A 24,389-nucleotide genomic window follows, 5' to 3' on the forward strand; every position below is an offset into this window, starting at 1 on the left:
AATATAAAAATAAAGGATAAAGATCACCACAAACATTTCAAACTGCTGCAAGTTCTTCCTCAAGTGCAAAACTGAATTACTGATGGGACAGAGCGAACCATTAAAGGAAATTCGAGAAACAATTAGGTGTTACATGAGACGTGTGTTCGTCTAGTTGACATACTGTGACCTTAAAGTTCAGAGTCCATCAACGCCTGCCAGGCCGGCAACAGAACTAACTCATCCTTAAATTTGATGCAGTTGTCATTGAGGGATGATTTGTAAATTTGAATGGTCTCAAACCACTTAAGGTGTTCATTGTGTGACATAGTGTGTACAAGTTTCACCTGGTGGAATGCCGCCATAATGTCCTGTATTCTGACTTCTACAGAGCGTTTTGTGGATCTGATGTAAACAAGGTCCCTATCAAACCTGTTGTCCTTAATAGGAATACTATATACACCAGGGAGTCTGTTCTGGTTGGTGGGGTCTTTTCCTTTGCGAAGGATGACAAAGATGGTAGGACATCTGTATGCGATCTGTATACCTCTTTTCTTGGTGATCTCGGTATAGAGTGTTTTTAGGTACAGATTGTACGTGATAGGGACCTGTTGTACAGTACCTCGTGGAGAGGGCTAGGGACCTGTTGTACCATGTCAGGGGGATTGTTGTTCTGGTGGTCGGTCGTGATGGTGCATTGCGAGTGTGTGAAGTGAAAGCGATCTATCAATTTATGCGCAAGTCTCAGAAACCCATGGGAAGAGGCAAGATGGTGAATATGTAAAAGTTCCGCGGCAAGAGCTTGTGTAGTAGATGAATGCAAAAAGGCCCTCTTAATTAAAGCATTGTATGCTGCAATCTTATAGGGAAAAAAGTCTTTGACATCCTTCGCAATGGAAAAGATCCCCCAATCAGAACAGACTCCCTGACATATATAGTATTCCCATTAGGGACAACAGGTTTGATAGGGATCTCGTTTACATCAGATCCACAAAACGCTCCTTAGAAGTCAGAATACAGGAACACATAGCAAACACACATCATCAGAGAAGTGCTTCCACCCTCACCATGTATGCCGCTGACCTAGACATTATAGCGGCCTTCCACCAGGTGAAACTTGTACACACTATGTCACACAACGAACACCTTAAGTGGCTTGAGACCATTCAAATTTACAAATCGTTCCTCAATGACAACTGCATCAATTTTAAGAATGAGTTAGTTCTGTCGCCAGCCTGGCAGGCATTGATGGACTCTGAACTTAAGGTCACAATATGTCAACTAGATGAACACGCATGTGTCTCATGTAACACCTTTTAATTGTTTCTCGAATTTCCTTTAACGGTTCGCTCTTTCCCACAGAGAGAAAGAACTCACAGCAGTTCTAAAACATTTATGGTGATCTTTATCCTTTATTTTTATATCACACCAGTTATAGGTTCTTAGAGTACAGTATTTAACACATCCCAGTGTTTTGCAGTGTAGTGTAGTATAATTTAAGTTTTTTATTAAACACTATTTCTTACAATTAAAAAAAATTATTAAAATCTTTATGATATATTAAAAAGTTTGATTTCTAAAATATAAATGAACTAAAACCAACAATTCCTGAGTTTAACAACAACAACAGAGTCATTAAAATTTATCAGTGTGATATTTTATAATAAAAATTGATTGATTAATACATTATTGAGAATTTTAAAGTATAATTTCATATCTTCAAACCATAACTTTTACTGACAAACTATTGCCAAAATATAATCCAAACTGATTCATATAAATTAAGGAAATAAACAGATAATTTAAGCATCAAAGCTCATTTTCTATAATGCCAGTTCATATCCACAGAACATATTGCAATTGACACTTTGTTATCTGCGATTCAACTTATTACATAAAGGCTTCTGATATTTACATATTTATGAATATATGAAAATGATATCTATGTCAATTATAATTTTATGTATCTATTACATTACATATTTACATTCAATTATTCTTTTCAGGTAATGATTTATTTAAAACAGAACTATATATATTTTAAAATTTAAATGGTTTCTCACATTAAAGATATTTTTAGAATAGAATAAAATAATTCTTTTCCCAAAAAAAGATGAAATTACAAAATATAGAACTATGAGAAAAATATCACTATAAATCACTACCTATAATGATGATACTTTTCATAGACCACTATTTAACATAATTCTAAAATGTAAAATGATATTATAGCAATAAAATACTATAATTCTCAAAGCAAACATTATTCATGGCCCATATAAAATATGGCCAAGGTTATGGTTTAACTAAGCTTAAGTAAATTGTAACCTAATTGTAAAATCAATATGTAATATTTGACTAACCTTGTAAAATTGAAGTTCCAATTTCTACATCTTCAGGAACATTATGAGCTTGATAATCAGGTAATTCAAATCTTGGTGGATTATCATTTACATCAGTTACTTTTATTGTCAGCTAATAAAATAAAAATTATAAATTATATCAAACTGACTTATAACAAAATCAGAAATTATTAAAGTTAATTTTATACATCACCAATTATTAAAGTTAATTTTATATTTATTTTGTTTCTTTGAAAATATTATGTAATACCAAAATACTAAAATTTTAATTTTGTTTGGCAATTATAAACAGAATTATAATCAAACATCAATTATAATAAAGAATCTGCTTTATTGGAACTTTTATTAAATCAACATGCATACAAAGGGCCCAATTTAAGAAATCATAGTGTCACACTTTCCTGTTGTCAATATAATTGAGATTCTAGATCTTGTATCCTGTTAAATTAAATGTCTCCTGAAATAATTCCATTGTAAATTTTAAATTACCAAGGATAAAACTTATAGAATGTGTGTCCTGTATTTTATGCAACTGTATATTAGTCAACTCTACATCAGCATACAAGAAGAAAAATATGGACTTAGGAATTTTTCATTTTGACAGTGCAATGAAGTTTACATTCTGTTGTTTTAATAAATGAAATAGCAAAGAAAATATGTTATACATATATTTTTCATACAATGATGCTTGTGAGTGTTGGAAATCATTACAATTACTATGGTCAGCCAGTGTCTATTACAAAAATATCTGCATTTTCATCAGAAATTTCTTATAAAAAAACCATCCAATAAACAAAGCATTAATTATAAATATACCGCACTAACCTTATAATGCTATTTTATAAGTTATTTGGAACGTAACAATGTTTCTTGCAGTATACTACGAAACTGTCCTTAAGATTCAGATATACACAGTAACAAGTATTTGATATCCCTCAGATTTTTATATATACTGTCTATATTACAGGTGCTCCCTTATTTACAAACAGGTTGAGTTCCTGACATTTTGTCACAAGTCAAAAACTAAACTAGGAAGTACTGTACATTTGTACACAGAATAACCACTTAGTGTTTGATTCACCAATATACCTAATAGAATACATTACGAATACATTTACCTGTCTACTACTGCTTAGTAAGTGTTTCAAATGCAGTTTTTTTCTACCTAATGTACTTGGTTTTATAATGTCCAGCTTAGTTTCCATGGTAATAAAACAAAACTTCCTTCTCCAATGATAGATTTGCTATTATAGTATGTTTTGGATGCATTTTTGGAGCACTAATCATAAAAGTTTATAAAAATTGCAAAGAACTGCAAAAAAATGTTACCAACTTCAACACCACCTCACAAATGGCAATGGAACCTCAGAATTCACATAAAAAGAAAAATAACAATATGCAATAAGCCTACATTAATAATTTATTATTTATTACAAGGCAAAAACTGATTTCAATGCCACTACACAAACACCAAAAGAACTTCACAATCCATGCAAAATTTAAATTTTAGACTTAGTCAAATTGTTCGTAAGTTTGAAGGTTCATAAAGGAGCACCTGTATATTATTAGAGTAATAAATTTGATCTTTTTTATCAATAAGTAGCCTAAGTGATTTCACGGAATAAGTGAGTTCTTGAAATGTACAGAATTATTGCAAATATAAAAAAGTGTTAAAGTGTAGAACTTAAATGTTTTGTGATCAAGAAATAACTAAGTTAGTACAATGTCCATCAAAAGCTATGAATTTTTTTAATTTGGGCCTTCGTGTACTTTTTAATCCTAGCCTTTGAATTTTACAACTCATTTTCAGGGATAAAACATTAAATTCTTATAAAAATTAAAATTTAAGCTTTTAAAAATAGCCTAAAATAATCAAATTTAGAAACGGCCTTTAAAAAAAAGTTTTAAAGCAGACAATAATATAGATCACCTCCTAGCAGTATAAAGAAAATACAGTATTAAATATTTATAAAATTTAATTTTTCAAAATTCATTCAGGCAACTTCCAAATTTTTCTTTTACATTAAAAACTATAAATTTGATGTTGATGAATGAATCTCAAACACTGTAGTAGAGATAAAGAATTATCAAACTACTACTGAGGACATCAAAATGACACTTCTATCAGTAGAATGTGATTTTATTACTGGTATGCATTTCAGTCCAAAAAACTCATCAGTCATCATAACAAGAATGGTTAATTAATATTTTAATTGATATTCTATTAAAGCATAAAAATTATTTAATAGACAGACAGTATTACTAACATTAAAGAATACTAGATGTAGAAGAACACAGAATAAATAATAATGAAGGCAGAACAATATGTAAATCCTGGTAATGTAATCATAATCACATATTACTACTGAGTAAGTATTGTTTGTGCCTGCCTGGAGCTAATTTACTATAAAATATTGAAACCATTGCAAATGAAAAAGTTAACCAGTATTATATAATAAAAATTTTTTAACTAAAATTAATTTTATACTATTTTAGCTCTGATTATAATAAATTCTTAATGTGCATTGCATTTTGGTGTAGATCTAAAACAGGTCAGTTTGTAAACTGGTATTAATTGATTTTATTATGTAGCTAAAATGAGTTTTAAAACTGATTTTAAAACTATTTTAGGTCTGTTTATTATAAAAATTCTAATTGATGAGCATTGCCCTTTGGTGTAGATCTATAACAGTTTCAAAAATTTGAAATGGAATTTTAAACCTTTTATGTTACTTTATTTGTATATAATATAAAAATGTTTGCAATTGTTGTAGATAACTATATATTCATGTAAAGCTGATGAGGGTCTTTTGGACCGAAATGCATGCCATCAATAAAGTTGCATTTTATTGATAGAAGTGTCATTTTGATATCCTCAGTAGCAGTTTGATAACTCCTTGTTATATCTCTCAAATACGTGGTATTCATTCATCAACAGTCATTGAGACAAGAAACTCTTATAGCACAAATATCACATAAAAAAAAACATTGAAAGTTGACTGAATGAATTTTGAACAATTAAATTTTATAAATATTTGAATAATTATTTAAACTAATAAAAGTGATGTGTTTAAATGTAAACTTGTTTAAAAGGCACTGTTTTTAAAGTTTTATTCATTTGATATAAAAATTTAAAAAATTATTAAAGTTTGAATCTGTTTTAAAATTTGATGTTCTTACACCCAAAGATAAATGTTAAAATTGAAAAATGTAAGGATTGAATAGTAAATATTTATTTATTAGAAACTTCAATCTTGTAGAATTTGGTTCATTCATAAAAATATTTTGGAGTTTGAATTGTGAAAATACAGAATATTTATTGGAGCAGAAAAAAAAATGAATTTAAAATTTACTGATTAAGATTGTAACTGATTTAAAATTTTCTAGGCTGCTTACACCTATATAATAAACTATTTGAATAATTCAATTGAGTTAATTGTATTTTTTATATCAATAGAAACAAATCAGTCAGATCTTATCTAAAAATGAGGCCTAACTAATCAAGTAGTAATAAGAATTTCCAAATTTCTAAATATAGAATGATTTAATTTGTTTCTATTGATATAAAATACAATTAATTCAATTGAATTAATCAAATATTTTATTATAAATTTGAANTTAATTATTTAAAAATTTCGCGGCACCCTTGTGGCGTTCTTGCGGCACCCTAAGGTGCCGCGGCACCCGCTTTGAGAACCACTGGACTATCCCCTGAAAATTCGTGGAATTTTTCGACTCATCCAGATTCCCAGAGCGATAGGCTACCACCTTAACCGCTCCGATATCTGGCCGTCAAATTAACGAAAAGATTGAAAGCTCCGAAGTAAAATTAAAATAGTAGGCTACTCCACATATGTTTAAAGAAGGCATCTTTACAGCTAATCTTTTATAGCTAAAGATAGTTTAATGCCTTTGATGCAATTTGATAGGCGATTTTATTTTATAACTTTTAATTTAAAAAATTAAATTTAAAATTTTTGGATACATACATAATATGAATAATCCAGTTCTAAAACTAATTATTTCCAAAAATATGCGAACACTTATTTATTTTTATTTTGCATTAAATGCAAGTTTATATAATACCCAATTTTATAATCAGTCTGTATGAAATTAAATGTATCTCCATTTAAAATTTTATCAAATGGGCATTATCTCTTTCAGGACTTAATTTCATATAGTGTAGGGACGATTCAAACTTTAAAAGAAAGATTATTGAAGAATTAAGAAAAAATATTATAACCGATTTTTTCCGTAATAAACATTTAATTTATCACAATAAATTATTGTAATAAAGTAAACATTATTGTAATTTATAGAAAACAGTTTTGCAAAAAGTATTCAAAGTTTTAGTTTTCAATATAAAAATTTTAAAATAGTTACTATAACACTATCATAATATCAAATTTATTCGATTAATTAATATTTAATTTTTAAATTTTTGAAAAACAGTTTTGCAAAAAGTATTCAAATTTCTAGTTTTCAATATAAAAATTTTAAAAAAAATTAAAATTGCAATCATAAATGAAAACACTGATAACTATGTACATATGCACACATAAAAATTACCATAATTTCCTGTAAACAACATATAGTGATATATATCCAATACAAAATTGCTAGACAGAAATTAAACCTTCACAAAAGCTGCACCAGCATACTCACACTTGCAAAGTAGCCATTGATTGAAACCATGGCACTTACTGATATGCAGTTTAAAAAAGGTATTGTCTCAAACAAAAAACATTCTATAATTTTCCTCATTTCTTTCATTTTATTTTCATTAGCAATTTATTATAGATTAATTATAAAAATAAACATCATAAAACAAATGAAATATTTGAGACAGAATTGCCTAAAGCACATAAATGTCAAGTGACAAAATTTTATCATCTTATTTAATTGTTTGATAAATAGACAATAATAATAACAGAAATGAAACATTATTATTATGTTGGGTTTTGTGAGTTATACTCGGTTCACACCGGTGGCTGTGTACTATGCCGGACCAAAGTCAAGGCATAGCAACCAAAACAAAACTGAAATTAAAGAAGTGTGTCAGTGTCTGTATTCAGGAATTTCCTAACAATGTGGCATGTATTCAATATAGTGGCCTTCTGTAGTGTTATGTATGTATTTCTACTCAATTCTAATGTTCCCAGGCTTTTGTGTAGTGTGTGTGGTATCACACCTGTACAGGAGAGAACAACAGGTACAATAAGTACCCTATCCATCCTCCACAGATGCCTTATTTCCTGGGCGAGTTCTGTGTACTTGCTAATTTTTTCAGTGCATGTGTTTTGTACATTGTGAGTGTTTGGAATGGCTATGTCTATAATGTATGTGATTTTATTGTGTTTGTCAATGAGTGTGATGTCTGGTCTGTTGTGGTAAATTGTTTTATCTGTGATTATGGCTCTGTCGTAGTACATTTTGTGCGTGTTGTTTTCCAATACTGTCTGTGGAATATACTTGTAGTATGGTTCGTGGATGTCTGCCAATTTGTGTTTCTTTGCAAGCTCTTGGTGTATTATATTTGCTACTTGATTGTGTCTATGTAAGTAATCTGTCTGTGCCAAGAGCTTGCAACCAGAAGTGATGTGTTGTATAGTTTCTGGCATGATGTGACATTTTCTGCATGTGTCATTTGTGAGTGTTGTATCTTTGAGTATGTGTTTTCTGTAGTTTTTAGTATTTATGACCTGATCCTGTATGGCAATCATGAATCCTTCCGTCTCCCCAAAGAGGCATCCCCGATCTAACCAGCTGTTTGACGCAGTTTTGTCAACAAAATCCTGGGCCAGGTCATAAGGATGCCTGCCATGGAGTGCCTTTCGAGCCCACGATTGCTTGATGGTGTCTATGCTTTTTATGTGTTGTGTCATGTCTGTATGATGTGAGTGTAAGTTTAATGGTGTGTTATTTGAGTCTGCTAGAGTTACTGCTTTATGTAACTGTGATGTTTCTTGTTTCTTGTAGAAAAACTCTCGCAGTGACTGTATTTGTTTGTAGTGAAGGTTAACTATGTCAATCAGGCCACGTCCGCCTTCTTTACGTGGAAGGGTTAATCTTTCTGTGGCGGATTTAGGATGATGTTGTTTATGCTTAGTAAGTGTTGTTCTTGTTTTCCTTTGGAGTTGCTCGAGATCTGTGTGAGTCCAATGTATAACTCCAAAAGAGTATGTGAGTACTGGGATGACATATGTGTTTATTGCTTTAACTGTGTGTTTTGCATTTAACTGTGTTCTAAGTATAGCGTTTAACCTACTTTGGTATTCTTTAATTAATCGTTGCTTTATTTGTGTATGTTCTGTTAGTTTGGCCTGTTGGAATCCTAAGTACTTGTAGAACTCGCCCTCTTCCATGGATTCAATAACGTCTCCATTTCCAAGTGCAAAATCTTCTTTCTTCAGGATTCCTTTTTCTATGTGAAGTTTTTTGCATTTGTCTAAGCCAAACTCCATTTGTATGTCCTTAGTGTATGAATGTGTGATTTGTAGGAGTTGATGAAGTTGTTTTTGTGTGGATGCATAAAGTTTTATGTCGTCCATGTACATGAGATGTGAGAGTGTAAACTGTGTTGTTTTTTCGTGTCTGATATTGTAGCCGTATTGCGTGTTGTTTAACATGTTGGATAATGGATTCAGGGCTAGGCAGAACCAGAGAGGACTCAAGGAATCTCCTTGAAAAATTCCTCGCCTAATGAATATTTCGTTTGTTTGTATGGAAGTGTTACTAACCCTGAGATGTAGTGTTGTTCTCCAGTGCTGCATAGTGTTTTCGAAGAATGCAATGAGTGATGGATGTATTTTGTACATGTGTAGAATATGTAGCAGCCAACTGTGTGGAACACTGTCGAATGCTTTTCTGTAGTCTATATATGCCATGTGTATGTTTCTGTGTTGTTTGTGTGCTTGCCGTAGAATGACTGAATCTATGAGTAACTGTTCTTTGCATCCCCTGTGATTTCTACGGCAACCTTTTTGTTGTTCTGTAAGAATGTCGTGTTCTTCAACATGTTTGTATATTTTGTTTGTGATACAGGATGTCAATAATTTGTAGAGTGTTGGAAGACATGTAATTGGTCTGTATTGTGTGGGGTCTGTGGTTTTGTTGTTTTTAGGTTTCATGTAGGTGATGCCCTGAGTAAGAAATTTTGGCATGTCTTGTGGATTGATGATGATGTGTGTTAGATGTTTAGCTAGTTCCTGGTGCAGTGATGTAAACTTTTTGTACCAGAAATTGTGAATGTTGTCTACACCAGGTGTCTTCCAGTTGTGTGTTCTGTTAACAGCGTAGCGAATGTCGTGTATGTTTATTTCAGCACAGGGCATAGTTGGTATGTTGTGCAAGTTTCTGTTCTCCTCCTCGATCCAGCCTGCATCAGCATTGTGTGTAACAGCATTGGACCAAAGAGAAGACCAATAAGTTGTGAGTTCTTCTTCTGTTGGTGTGCCACTGTGCTGTGTATCAGTGTTTGTTTTGGTACTGATTTGTCTGTAGAAAAGTTTTTCATTGTTTGTGAATAATTTATTTTGTTGTTTTCGTAGTGTACATGTTTTGTATCGTTTGAGTCTACGTGCTTTGGCTGCGAGTTTTTGTTTTAGTGTATCGATGTATTCTGTAATGTGTGTGTTGTGATGTTCATGTTTTGTGTGTGTTTTGATTTTCTTGAAAATGTTTTTGAGTTGTTTCTTTAATTTGGGTGTTATGTTGTTTTTAGTGTATTGTGTCAGCCTGCCTAATTGCTGTCTAATGTCATTTATTTGTGTTTCTATTCTTCTCTGCCAGGCAGGCTTGTGATAGAATTGTGTTTTGTGTGTGTCTGTCTGTGAGTGTATTTTCAGTCCATGGTGTGTTACTACTGTGACTGCCCCAGCATAAACTAATGTATGAATGTCTGAGAGTGTAGAAATTGAATGAATGTAGTTTGGTAGTAAGTGAGTGTTTACATAATTTAGTGTTTTTCCTACTACCTTTGACGTGTTGATTTTCGGTATTCGTGGTCTTTGTGTGGGATCTGTACCTGTATATTTAGTGAGTGTTTCCTGAAATATAAGTGAGAGTGTATTAACTAATTCTATGTCTACGTTATCAGTGATGGATGGGGAAGTGCCTGCAGTATCATTAGTGGTACTTGTTGTGTGTGTGCTGTAATCAGTGCTTGTTGCTGGATTATCCTGACAGGTTACGTGATCTTCATTAATGTTAAATGTTTCTGTCTGTTGATGTATTTGATCAGCAACCTGTTGTTTGATAAGTTCAAGTGTTGTTTGTGGGATAAGGTTGTTGTGTATAATTGTTCTTTTTTGATCAACAACCCTTTGTTCGGTGACAGTGAGGTGAGGATATTGTTGTGTGAATCTATGGTGTAGTTGTTGTCTGTATGCTGTCATGTTTGTTTCGAGTCTTGTGATGGTGTAGTAAGTGCGGATGATAAACTCGTTCATTTCTGTTGTCCATTTCATCCGTTGGCGTGGTTTTCCAGCCTTTGTGGTCTGTGGATGCATTGCCACAGAAACACCAAGGCTAGGTTGATTCCTCACATCTGTTGAGGGCATTGCAGTAGCCATGCTTGGGCCGGCGCTGCTTTCGCCACCGGTAACCAAGGGAGACTGGAGCCTATTTTTCGAACGTGAGCCTCTGCCTAACCCACGAACGCGGACCTTGTTAACCCGGGCGACGTCCGAGCCGGTATCATACTTAGATCTGGTTACTACCATAATGATTATCTCCACAGAATGTGGGTGTGTGGTCACTCTTAGCTTCATTTCTCCCCATAGACCTTACTGGCATGGGTGTCCCTACCAGGAGCTTGTGCTCCAGCCTGCATTGCCCTATGGATCTGTAAAATTACTGGGCTCTCCCACCACGACCAGGTGGTGACCATGGGAGAATTATTATTATTATTATTATTATTATTATAATGTTGGGTTTAGTTGGTTATACTCTGTTGACACCAGTGGCTGTGTACTATGCCAGACTAGAGTCAAGGCATAGCAACCAAAACAAAACTAAAATTAAATATGTGTGTCAGTGTCTGTATTCAGGAATTTCCTAACAATATGATATGTATTCGATATAGTGGCCTTCTGTAGTGTGATGTATGTATTTCTATTCAATTGTAATGTTCCCAGGATTTTCTGTAGTGTGCCTGGTATCACACCTGTACAGGAGAGAACAACGGGTACAATAAGCACCCTATCCATCCTCTACAGGTGCCTTATTTCCTGAGCAAGTTCTGTGTTCTTGCTAATTTTTTCAATGAATGTGTTTTGTATATAGTGAGTGTTTGGAATGGATATGTCTATAATGTATGTGATTTTATTGTGTTTGTCAATGAGTGTGATGTCTGGTCTGTTGTGGTAAATTGTTTTATCTGTGATTATGACTGTCATAGTACATTTTGTGCGTGTTGTTTTCCAATACTGTCTGTGGAATATATTTGTAGTATGGTTCGTGGATATCTAATAATTTGTGTTTGTTTGCAAGCTCTTGGTGTATTATATTTGCTACTTGATTATGTCTATGTAAATAATCTGTCTGTGCCAAGAGCTTGCAACCAGAAGTGATGTGTTGTATAGTTTCTGGCATGATGTGACATTTTCTGCATGTGTCATTTGAGTATTGTATCTTTGAGTATGTGTTTTCTGTAATTTTTAGTATTTATGACCTGATCCTGTATGGCAATCATGAATCCTTCCGTCTTCCCAAAGATGTATTCCCAAACTATCCAGCTGTTTGATGCAGTTTTGTCAAATTATTATTATTATTATTAATGCTAAAATAAAGTAAAAAAATTGAACAGAAAAATATTGATAATAGCCAAGATATGAATTCAAGAATCAATCAGCTTCTATTTACTGTAGAGAACTAAACTAAAAAAAATTGAGAATTGACTTCGGAACAGAAGCTTCTGAATACTGTTTATGCCATTGTATAAGTCATCCTCAAGATTTTGTGTTTTACTCATCAAAACTTTATTACCAAGATTATACTAACTGATAACAACATACAGATAAGAACAGCAGGAGTTAGTAATCACTAACACAACACAATTCATTTTGAATATTCAATCTCAAGGAAAATAAAACAAAAAAAGCCACAAACAAATTAAAATAGATAAATGACTAAAAAGTCCTCAAACTTTCCCAACAGCCATAGTTTGATTTTATACTGCTTTACAGCTTTCTGTACACAACACAAAAAAATTGTTTTAGAACATAGAGTTCTTTTAATTCGATAAGTGATTAAACTGGATACTAATAATAAGACTTTTAAGTCTCAAAAGATATTTTAATCTAAACTTTATTAAAAACTGAATTCCTTTACTAGAATAGCATTTTGTGTATGTTTACATGTAAAAAAAAAAAAAGTCAAAAATGGTAAAGAATGAACAGTTGGAAAGTATAACTTAAATCAANGATCTGGTTACTACCATAATGATTATCTCCACAGAATGTGGGTGTGTGGTCACTCTTAGCTTCATTTCTCCCCATAGACCTTACTGGCATGGGTGTCCCTACCAGGAGCTTGTGCTCCAGCCTGCATTGCCCTATGGATCTGTAAAACTACTGGGCTCTCCCACCACGACCAGGTGGTGACCATGGGAGAGTTATTATTATTATTATTATTATTATTATTATTATTATTATTATTATAATGTTGGGTTTAGTTGGTTATACTCTGTTGACACCAGTGGCTGTGTACTATGCCAGACTAGAGTCAAGGCATAGCAACCAAAACAAAACTAAAATTAAATATGTGTGTCAGTGTCTGTATTCAGGAATTTCCTAACAATATGATATGTATTCGATATAGTGGCCTTCTGTAGTGTGATGTATGTATTTCTATTCAATTGTAATGTTCCCAGGATTTTCTGTAGTGTGCCTGGTATCACACCTGTACAGGAGAGAACAACGGGTACAATAAGCACCCTATCCATCCTCTACAGGTGCCTTATTTCCTGAGCAAGTTCTGTGTTCTTGCTAATTTTTTCAATGAATGTGTTTTGTATATAGTGAGTGTTTGGAATGGATATGTCTATAATGTATGTGATTTTATTGTGTTTGTCAATGAGTGTGATGTCTGGTCTGTTGTGGTAAATTGTTTTATCTGTGATTATGACTGTCATAGTACATTTTGTGCGTGTTGTTTTCCAATACTGTCTGTGGAATATATTTGTAGTATGGTTCGTGGATATCTAATAATTTGTGTTTGTTTGCAAGCTCTTGGTGTATTATATTTGCTACTTGATTATGTCTATGTAAATAATCTGTCTGTGCCAAGAGCTTGCAACCAGAAGTGATGTGTTGTATAGTTTCTGGCATGATGTGACATTTTCTGCATGTGTCATTTGAGTATTGTATCTTTGAGTATGTGTTTTCTGTAATTTTTAGTATTTATGACCTGATCCTGTATGGCAATCATGAATCCTTCCGTCTTCCCAAAGATGTATTCCCAAACTATCCAGCTGTTTGATGCAGTTTTGTCAAATTATTATTATTATTATTAATGCTAAAATAAAGTAAAAAAATTGAACAGAAAAATATTGATAATAGCCAAGATATGAATTCAAGAATCAATCAGCTTCTATTTACTGTAGAGAACTAAACTAAAAAAAATTGAGAATTGACTTCGGAACAGAAGCTTCTGAATACTGTTTATGCCATTGTATAAGTCATCCTCAAGATTTTGTGTTTTACTCATCAAAACTTTATTACCAAGATTATACTAACTGATAACAACATACAGATAAGAACAGCAGGAGTTAGTAATCACTAACACAACACAATTCATTTTGAATATTCAATCTCAAGGAAAATAAAACAAAAAAAGCCACAAACAAATTAAAATAGATAAATGACTAAAAAGTCCTCAAACTTTCCCAACAGCCATAGTTTGATTTTATACTGCTTTACAGCTTTCTGTACACAACACAAAAAAATTGTTTTAGAACATAGAGTTCTTTTAATTCGATAAGTGATTAAACTGGATACTAATAATAAGACTTTTAAGTCTCAAAAGATATTTTAATCTAAACTTTATTAAAAACTGAATTCCTTTACTAGAATAGCATTTTGTGTATGTTTACATGTAAAAAAAAAAAAAGTCAAAAATGGTAAAGAATGAACAGTTGGAAAGTATAACTTAAATCAAATTAAAAAATTAAAATAAAAACTAAACTATACTATTTCAAAATATTGTAAAATTTATAAATCAGATTTTTCATTAAAAATGTTGCTATTTAAAAACATTATTTCAAAATATAAAAAAAAAATAAATCATCCATTGACAAATTTCAACATAAAAAGTAGAGAAAAATCAAATATCAATAAAAATATTAATGTTTAAGTAATAACGCTTATAATTAAATATACAAGAAAGTTATTGATATTAAAAGATAAAATAATTTTTAACATTAAAAACAAAAATATAAGGAAACTTTACTTTTTGGAAAATACTTTGATAAAATAATATCTTAATTTATCTCTAACTTTTTAATGTGTGTATATTAAAATAGAAATTTAAAAAAAATTTTCCCAATCACAGATCCAGGGTAATTCTATGAAATTCTTTGAGATTAATAACACAAAAAAGTATTTATCATAATTTTCATCAAAATTAGACAAATATCTTTATATGTTAAAGAGGTGGGGGAAGATATTTTTAAAACAGTGATCCCCATTTTATGGGTTATCATTCTTATTAGTAATTTTTACATAAATATGAAGACTTGAAAAGATAATAGCAGCAATTATTATGGATGGAAAAAACTATGCCAACAATACTGTTGCCAGTTTTTTAATATTTATATAAAATTTCCAACAAATTATTTGTTCTAATTGGAAAATTTAAATAAAAACACTTTACTCATATACTTTATTAGTGATAAATAATAAAAGATGAAATGTTTCACTTTAAGACTTCTTCAGACTAGTTATAATTTCATTTCATCTGGTTTGCTATAAATATTAAGTATTCAGACTTTGATGATATATAACTGTAGATGACAGTTGTGCTGATTAGTTTATCAGTGATGTGATAGATCAATCAATATCAACGTTTTCAAATTAAGTATAATTTTATACAGACTATGTCTGATAATGTAGCTGGTCTTAGAAATTTTATTATATTATATATTAATTACTTCAATATAATGTAATTTTAATAAACTGTTTTATGATTATGTAGAATAAACAAAACAAAAAAAATTATATTTAAGGAAAACTAAAATAATATTTTGAAGATACTTCATTTAAAATAATTATATTAGTTCATTTTATATTTGTTTAAAATTGAAATATTTTAAATACATTTAATTTCATTTCATTTAAAAGATGGCAAGAAAATGAAAATGGTATCTTTCCATATTTATTTAGAACTGAAATAATATAAACATGCAGAATTGTCTATTTACTTTGTTTTTGAACATTACCACACAATAGAATAAATCCTTATAAAATAATATATTTATCATTTTGTATCTTCAGGCAAGAGATTATTAATAGAATATTCATTTTAAATTTATGAGATGAAGCATGTTCTTGTACATAATATTTAATAAGTCAATTCTATTATTATTGTAATAGTAGTAATTAAAAAGAGTCAAACTTTTCATTAAAATTAACAATTTGGACAACAGTATTTACATTAAAACAAATGACAGAAAATGAAGACATCTTTGTAGCTTCAATACATTTACCGAATATATTTTATATTTTAATGTAAATACAGTCAGCCAAATTTTTAATTTTAATCAATTATACTGTAAATTATGGTATTGGAATAATCACCAGAGAATTTTTGTTTTTATCCATTTTGCATTTTTTTTTTGTGAAGGCACAGTCTCAAATAAAAAGGTCATCTCCTCCGTGAGTGAAAATTGTTTTGGACTGTCACTGGTGTTTGTAATGATGGAAAATGAAGACATCTTTGTAGCACTTTATACACACACACACAGGAAAGTAGTTTTTGATCTTCACCCTCAAAATGTTAAAAAACAGCTGCCTTGACCTCTTCTTTGATGTTAAACTTTCATCCACAAAGATTGAATTTCAATTCTGAGAACAAATATTAGTCACTTGGGGCCAGGTCAAGACTGTAGACTTGAGGAAGTTCAGTAAAGCTGCATTCTTTAATGACAGCCTTCATACAAAACACAGTGAACGGCTGTGTTGTCATACAGCAGCCACACACCTTTTGAAAGTTCACCCTCCTTTTTTTTATGGCATCCCAGAGTTTTACTATCAGGTTGACATAATATTCAGCATTCATTTTAGAATTTCTCTCCTTGAAGTTATCAATAAAATGCTATCACAATCCTAGAAAACTGTTGCCATAATCTTCATTGTTGACTGCAACACTTTTGGTTTCTTTGGAGGAAATTCCCATGCATGACACTATTCCATCAATTCTCTTTTTGACAGAGGATCCTAGTATAGAACCATGGTCTAATCCCTGGTGACAATGAGATTGCATAACTTCTTTGTTCTCTTTTCACAGCTCCAAAAACTGTAGAGCACAGTTGATCTGCTGTTGTGAATTGTGGAAAGAATTTTGAGCACTCAACAGACACTGACCTTATTCATTAACAAATGTTCATGAAGAATTCAAAGTTGTTTTCAACAAGTTAAATCTTGCAGAAATTTCATCTTCAGATGTCAATTGGAAAGCACTTCCGCCTTGACAAGTAAGAAGCTTTCTTCAGTGATTGTCGTGGCCAGGTGTCCGCTATATGGATCACTGTCGAGAGATTCATTTCCAAGTTTAAAAAGGTTTTGCCCATCGTTTTACAATTGTATATGATGGAAAAGCATCTCTGCACACTTTATGAAGGCATTTGTGAATTTCCAATGGTGTCAGATATTCTTTTATCAAGTACTTTATCAATGCACAATACTCAAAATTCAACATAATGCATACAGGTTATGTTAAGCCACATTATCTGAAGCACAGAAATGAAAATATAAAAATGCAACTGAGGACACTAGTATCTCAAATGTTAAGCTTCACAACTCTGCCATTCATTTTTCTGCACATATGCAAAGTAGGTCAAGGCCAAGAACTTTTGGACCTTACTATGTAGATCAGTTTTATTTAATTTTAAATATAAATATAGCTTAGATTAAACTGTAACTGTGGTAGTGTAGAATGGCTAAAGCAATCCTTTTTTAAGTGATATAGATGTATAGTAACTATTTTAAAAAGTAAGTGTGCTTATACTCATTATTGTTTGATCATTTTAATTTTTAATAAAAAAAAATTTTTAAAGAAAGAACAAGTATTGATTAATTCTTTTTATTTATATATTTTTTATAAACAATAAAAAATTTACTTAAACTTAAATATAGTGGTACTTTGATATACGTCTGCTTTAGAATACGTCCAATTAGGAATACGTCCTGTTTGGACGAAACAAATTTTGCTTGGTATACGACTTTTGTTCAGTATACAACTTAATTCAATTATATGCGCCATCTATGAACAAGTAGCACTATCGGTGTACTAGGCCAGACTAAACATTCGTGGTGCCACAGTTTATAACTTTGTTAAATTTCTTCTGATTTTAATTTGTAAGTAAAATTTTATTATTTTTATTAATCATGAATTGCAAAAAGGTAACAGAAAAATAAAAAAATGACTAGAATCACAATAGAACTGAAAAAAAAAAAATTGTTGAGAAATATGAAAGTGGCATGTGTGTTCGAGATTTAACTGTTGCATACCATATTCCAAGAACGACAATATCGACAATCGTGAAAAATAAAGACATTATTAAATTTGCTAACATTGAAAAAAGGGGTTAAATCAGTTTCTAAACAGAGATCGAAGACATTAGATCATGTTGAGAAATTGCTTTTGCTTTGGATAACTGAAAAACAGTGTGCTGGCGACAGCGTATCAGAAGCAATTATTTGCGAGAGAGCTAAAAAGATATATGCTGATCTCATGAAAAATCAAGCAAGAACTAGCCAGGAAAGTGAGGTGTTTAAAGCCAGCCATACTTTTACATGAGAACGGATTAATCATTTTTACATTACTTCTTATGGGAAAGGTTGGTTTGGGATACGTCCTATTCGGTATAAGTCCAAACACCAGCAAACGGATTAAGGTTGTATACCAAGGTTCCACTGTATATCTGGACTGGTTATACCTGTATATCTAGACTGGTTATACCTGTATATCTAGACTGGTTATACCTGAACCTAAAACTACAAAGTGATTCATTTGGGACTGAATACTGTTCAATGTCACAACTGCACAGTCACATTTAATAACAAGCAATATAAATACTTGTAGACATAATTTGCCCATATAGGGATCACCATTTATTTGTTTTCTGCGTTTAAGACAATACATTTTCGGCGACCAACCTTTCTTTCTAGGCTACTAGCTGCCAAAATATTTTAAAAAGTCCATTTAAAAACACACAAAAAACTTCCAATTAAAAATACAAAATTTTTTTCTAAAATCGGAACTGGTGATTTACGAACGTCTTTCCTTTTTTTACCATCTGTACCCTTTGGGTGTTTCAGCCTTTTATCCACAGAGAAGTGAGCGCTGGAAAATGTAGATCAAAAAGCTTCCCCTGGTGACGACACTTTGTAGTCATAATTTGTAAGTTTGTTTCGTCCGATGGTTCTTTTCAGTTTTTAATACTTGTAGACATAATTCGCCCATATAGGGATCACCATCTATTTGTTTTCTGCGTTTAAGACAATACATTTTCTTTTTTTTTTCCCTATATGGACGAATTATGTCTACAAGTATTAAAAACTGAAAAGAACCATCGGACGAAACAAACTTACAAATTATGACTACAAAGTGTCGTCACCAGGGGAAGCTTTTTGATCTACATTTTCCAGCGCTCACTTCTCTGTGGATAAAAGGCTGAAACACCCAAAGGGTACAGATGGTAAAAAAGGAAAGACGTTCGTAAATCACCAGTTCCGATTTTAGAAAATTTTGTATTTTTAATTGGAAGTTTTTTGTGTGTTTTTAAATGGACTTTTTAAAATATTTTGGCGGCTAGTAGTCTAGAAAGAAAGGTCGGTCGCCGAAAATGTATTGTCTTAAACGCAGAAAACAAATAAATGGTGATCCCTATATGGGCGAATTATGTCTACAAGTATTAAAAACTGAAAAGAACCATCGGACGAAACAAACTTACAAAGCAATATAAAGTATAATTTGATCAACTGCTTCATCACAAGATAAAGAATTTTTCCATTTGTATTTCATGTTCATCTTTTCATCTTACATGGATATATTCCACATAAGTTTCAGTCGCAAGCAAATCATCCTATATTGGCTAACTGCATCATTTTGTTTTCTAATAAATATAATACAGTAAATTCTTTACTATACTTTCTTCCTATATCAATAATACCCTTTAATAAATTTATATAATTTAATCATAGTGCTGTTAACACAAATATTTACCTTTTCTGCAAGTTTATAATTTCATTATAGATTTATGAATCAAAATTGCATAAATTTGTCCCTACTAATGTATTCATTTTTATTTATTTATTTATTTCTTATTTCCTCATAAATCAAATTGCATGACTTGATTTATGAATAAACACATGAATATCTTATGTATATTTTCATATTGATTATGATTTTTATATTTATGAATATAAATTATACATGATGTTAATGTGAATGTACTTCACATATTACATATTAAAATAAAATTTAATTAATGAACCAAGCACTTTCATTAACTTTGTGAATAATACTTGAATACTGTTCATGTTAATGTTAGAATTTTCTGATGTGACTATTATATTATAAATATACTTTTGAGATAATTCTATACCTTCCTTTATTAAATAAAATCTCCAATTTGTAAACTAAACTAGTAAAACGTTAAGCTCCTCTCAATATAACCATATTTTCAATAGAACAAATAGAAAGCAAAAAATTAATAAAAACGAGAATACAAATAACTAAATATTAAATTTTCTATTTTAGTTTAAACAGTAAACAGTTTCAACAATTTTTAACAAATATAGTGAAAATATTGAAATTTTAAATCTTAAATTTATTTCAAACTAATAATTGTTTCAACAATTATTAAAAACAAAAACATTAAAATTACAAAAACTTAGATTATTATTCTTAATTATTATTATTTATATAATATTTCTATACTTTTTATTCTAAGATGCATGCTTTTTCATATTTTAATGTTTATGAAATCAGGATGAATTTTACAGTTGACACCACCCTACATTAACTATCAAATCAACTGGCAAGATTCTTTTGATAAAATGTGAAATAGTAGTAGTCATTACTGCAAATGAACAAACTTCATATTTATTCATCCTGTTGTCATTATGATACAACACTGAAAACATTTGCAGAAAAACATGAAACAGTGATATGAGGTATAAATAAATGCACTGTGTTAATTTAACCATTTCATTCAAACGTCACATGTAATTCTATGGATAGATTTATTCCATTACATGTAAATAAAAAATTTTCCATGTACTTTAAATCAATAGTGCATCTTATAATTGAAGGAACATAATATCCAATTAATCTTGAACCTTCTATATTTAAATAAATTCTCTAACATTAAAGTTAATTCTAATTTCCTACTTTTATTTTATTTTATATTTTAAACAGAAAACTATAATATAAAATATAAAGCAAGCAATAATGTATAATATTACTTGTGTAAATGATTCTAAAATCCACTCAAGTAGATAAAATATTTACTGTTGATACTTTTAGTTTGGTAAAATATCTATGTAAGTAATCTGCATTTTTATTAACTACAGTCGACCCCCCTATAAGATATAGATACGTTCCAATTTATTAGGAATCCGATTTCTTACAAGTAGTTCCAATCACAGCCCGACACGTGTCAAGTTTACGGACTACGGCTGATTGAAAGGTTTTCTTCCATAAAATTAATAAATTCTACACTAATCCGACTCAACATTTCCAAAATACGTATATTTTTTCGTAGTTTTATAGGAATCGTAATTATAGGGGGGGGTCGACTGTATTAACATCACCAATGATAAATAATAAACTGTCTTTGCATTCTGAAATTTATAATTAACAAACAATAATAAATACTTACGAGGAAGGTTACCAAAGTGGACAAACCACAAGTGTTGGTACATATTTGATTTCTTGTTACTTATGCTAATTATTTTAAGATGAGGGCCATTAATGTACTGTACAGTACATTAGTAAACAATGTGGTAATCAACAATCATTTATGAAAGCATGATTTTCAGGTATTTATTTGTTTTAATCAAAATGGCACAAATGATTCAATAAATGTATTGAAAATGCTTTTGGACATGTAACACCAACAGGCAATTTATGCAATTTATGTCTCTCCCACAAATATTCATGAAATCAAGCTTAGATCAGCTACAAAGTAAGTCTTTGTATAATATAGATGTTCATCCATTTTTATCAATCCACTGGAATAAATCAAAGTATGCATCCTACAGAAAATATTATTAAACTAAAAATGTTAAACTTTGTTTGGTTTAATCCAGGGCTTCTTAAACTTTTTTTATTCATGACCCCATTTATGATTGTGATTTTTTCTGCAACCCAAAAGAAAATATAAAATAAAGATATATACAAATTTGCAAAAACAATAATGGTGTACTACCACAGTTCACTCTTGTGTTACTATGGAACAGAGACAACTGAATACACTGAAAAGCGACAATAATACACCAATTCACACTATAATCAGTGTTGCTGAATCGTTGTCTCGATACACCAGAAGCGCAACTCACGAAACCTATGACACAAAGCGTGCCATTTTAAAACTCTCATAAATTATTTTCAATATTTTGCATTAAAATCTCACAACCCCAAGATTTCGCTAAGCGACCCCAAATGGGGTCGCAACCCATAGTTTAAGAAGCCCTGGTTTAATCTAATAAATTGGGTTTAGAGATGTTATTGATAAATATGTTAGACTTCAAGGAGGCTACAAGATGAGACTATCAGTTTCATTATAGATCGCATTACAAATTAGGGGAAATGGGGTCAACATCATTTTCTTAAATGGGAACCCACATTTTTTATTGGCTATTATGATTCTACATAGAAAACAAATTTATCTAAAGCATTTTTTCTGAAAGTTGTAATTATCAGATATTCTGAGTGTTTGAAGTTTTATGCAGCCACCACCACCACACTATGCATGTGTATATCTGTGTATATCTATGAAGTTTACTGAAAAAAGGAAGTAAAATGCATAAATAATCATTAGGAAACTATTATTATTTGATGGAATCAAGCTTTCTCTTTAAATAATGAACTGATTCAAAAAGTGGAGCCATAGTGTGCTAAAGCCACAAAGCTTATGATAAAATGATGTTGATCTTGATTTCACTAAAAAGATAGTTTCCTAATGATATTTTAGCATTTTTCTTCCTGTTTCACTGAACTTCAGATATCTACATACAGTATAAAGAAAATTTATGAAGCTGAAATTTTGATATAATGAAAATTTCATATTTAACATATTACTGTATTATAAAATGTTAATATCAGAGTGCAGCTCACTTCATCTACACAAATACACAACAATGTATATGTAAATTAAAAATAAAAACAAATATTGTTTGGAATAATACTGTATCTGGGCCTTTTGTTTTATTGATAACTACTAAAAGTTCATGTAAATCACTTTCCAATAAAGTTTCATGTGCTACTTCATTCATCAAACATTCTGTAATTTAAATTATTCTATAATTTAAATTTATGTAAAATTTACATAATCATTCTTCTGTGTTATATTCAACAGAAATATTACTATCATAACAAAAAAAACATATCACCACAAGAAAAAAAAACAGACAAACATAAAAATATTAAAATATTAGATAGAAACTACAGCATGTATATTAAATTTTGCTATTCCCAATTTGGACTCATAAAAGGTCAAATTAATTTCTAAAACAAAAAAAAAAAATTTAACTTTTCAGATAGAAGTGAAATGGTCTGTAAACAATCTCTAGTAGATGATTTTAAAATTAAATTTTTTCAGTTCCAAAACAACAAAATTAGAGAAAGAAAGAAAAAAATATATATATTAAATGATTTCAGAAACATTTCTACTTACAGATCAATAAGTAGATATGTTTCTTAAACAATTAGTTGGTAAAATTCTATTCAGTGATCACAACTTTAATATAAAGAATAGATCTGATTATAGATCTATTTGATTATACTTTGGCTACTGTTGAACTAGACAGAAAGAACTTGTGAGAAGTAACATGATGAGAAATAGCCACACGCTAGATCAGACTTTGTGGCACAATTAGCAAACCACAATTACTGCTTCCTACTATGCATTAAGAGAAACACTTAAATATTTGTTTATTTATAATATAAACTTGAGATAATATTTAAAAGTACCAAACAACCTTTAAATCATAAAAATTAATTGTGCATTTAAATGTCTAATAACCTGTTAAATTTAAAACGAAGTTTAAGTTTTGTTAGATTAGATAACATTTGAAATTCCAATTACATAAAATATTCTGATGAACAAATTTTACTTTATAAGAACAAAAATTATGATTCCATTTATATAGCTATAAAATAAATAATAAGATAATCCAGTCTCAAGATGTTTATAGGATTTTCTTCTAAATATTACCAAAATATTTCATTGAATTTGCATCTAAGCATGTCCAAATATCTTGGAAGTCTTTCCTCATAACTAACTCTTCCTTTTTTGTTTTATACAGACTAGACTATTGCTAAAAAGACAGCAAGTTTGTAGGCATAGTTTCTGAAAAAATATTCCAAATCATCTATCACTTTAATGTTCAATAATTTCTCCTTTAACTCTCCACTATGAAAATTTTCTGTTTTGTTTATTGTGTGAGATAATGTTAAAACACCAGGACAATTTGCTACCTGAGAGACTTTATATGGGGAAACTAGCCCATTCAGATATTTCATACATGAAGAAACCTCAGAAAATTTCACATAACTCCATGCAACCAATCCAATGGTCAGGTGCAAACCTGAAACCAATTA

The 24,389-nt window shown here is 30.5% G+C and overlaps 1 protein-coding gene across 1 annotated transcript in view; it reads right to left on the reverse strand.

Moving 5' to 3' along the window:
• Positions 1-24,389, reverse strand: part of LOC111623554 (neural-cadherin-like) — a 203,514-nt gene that overhangs the window by 127,255 nt on the left and 51,870 nt on the right. Inside the window, exon 6 of the mRNA XM_023366169.1 lies at positions 2,343-2,454. Within this exon, the coding sequence (XP_023221937.1) occupies positions 2,343-2,454 (112 nt within the window). The remainder of the gene's footprint in view (positions 1-2,342; positions 2,455-24,389) is intronic.

Source organism: Centruroides sculpturatus, unplaced genomic scaffold, assembly GCF_000671375.1.
Source record: "Centruroides sculpturatus isolate CEXI.00-Female unplaced genomic scaffold, Cexi_2.0 scaffold16, whole genome shotgun sequence".
Lineage (NCBI taxonomy): Eukaryota > Metazoa > Arthropoda > Arachnida > Scorpiones > Buthidae > Centruroides > Centruroides sculpturatus.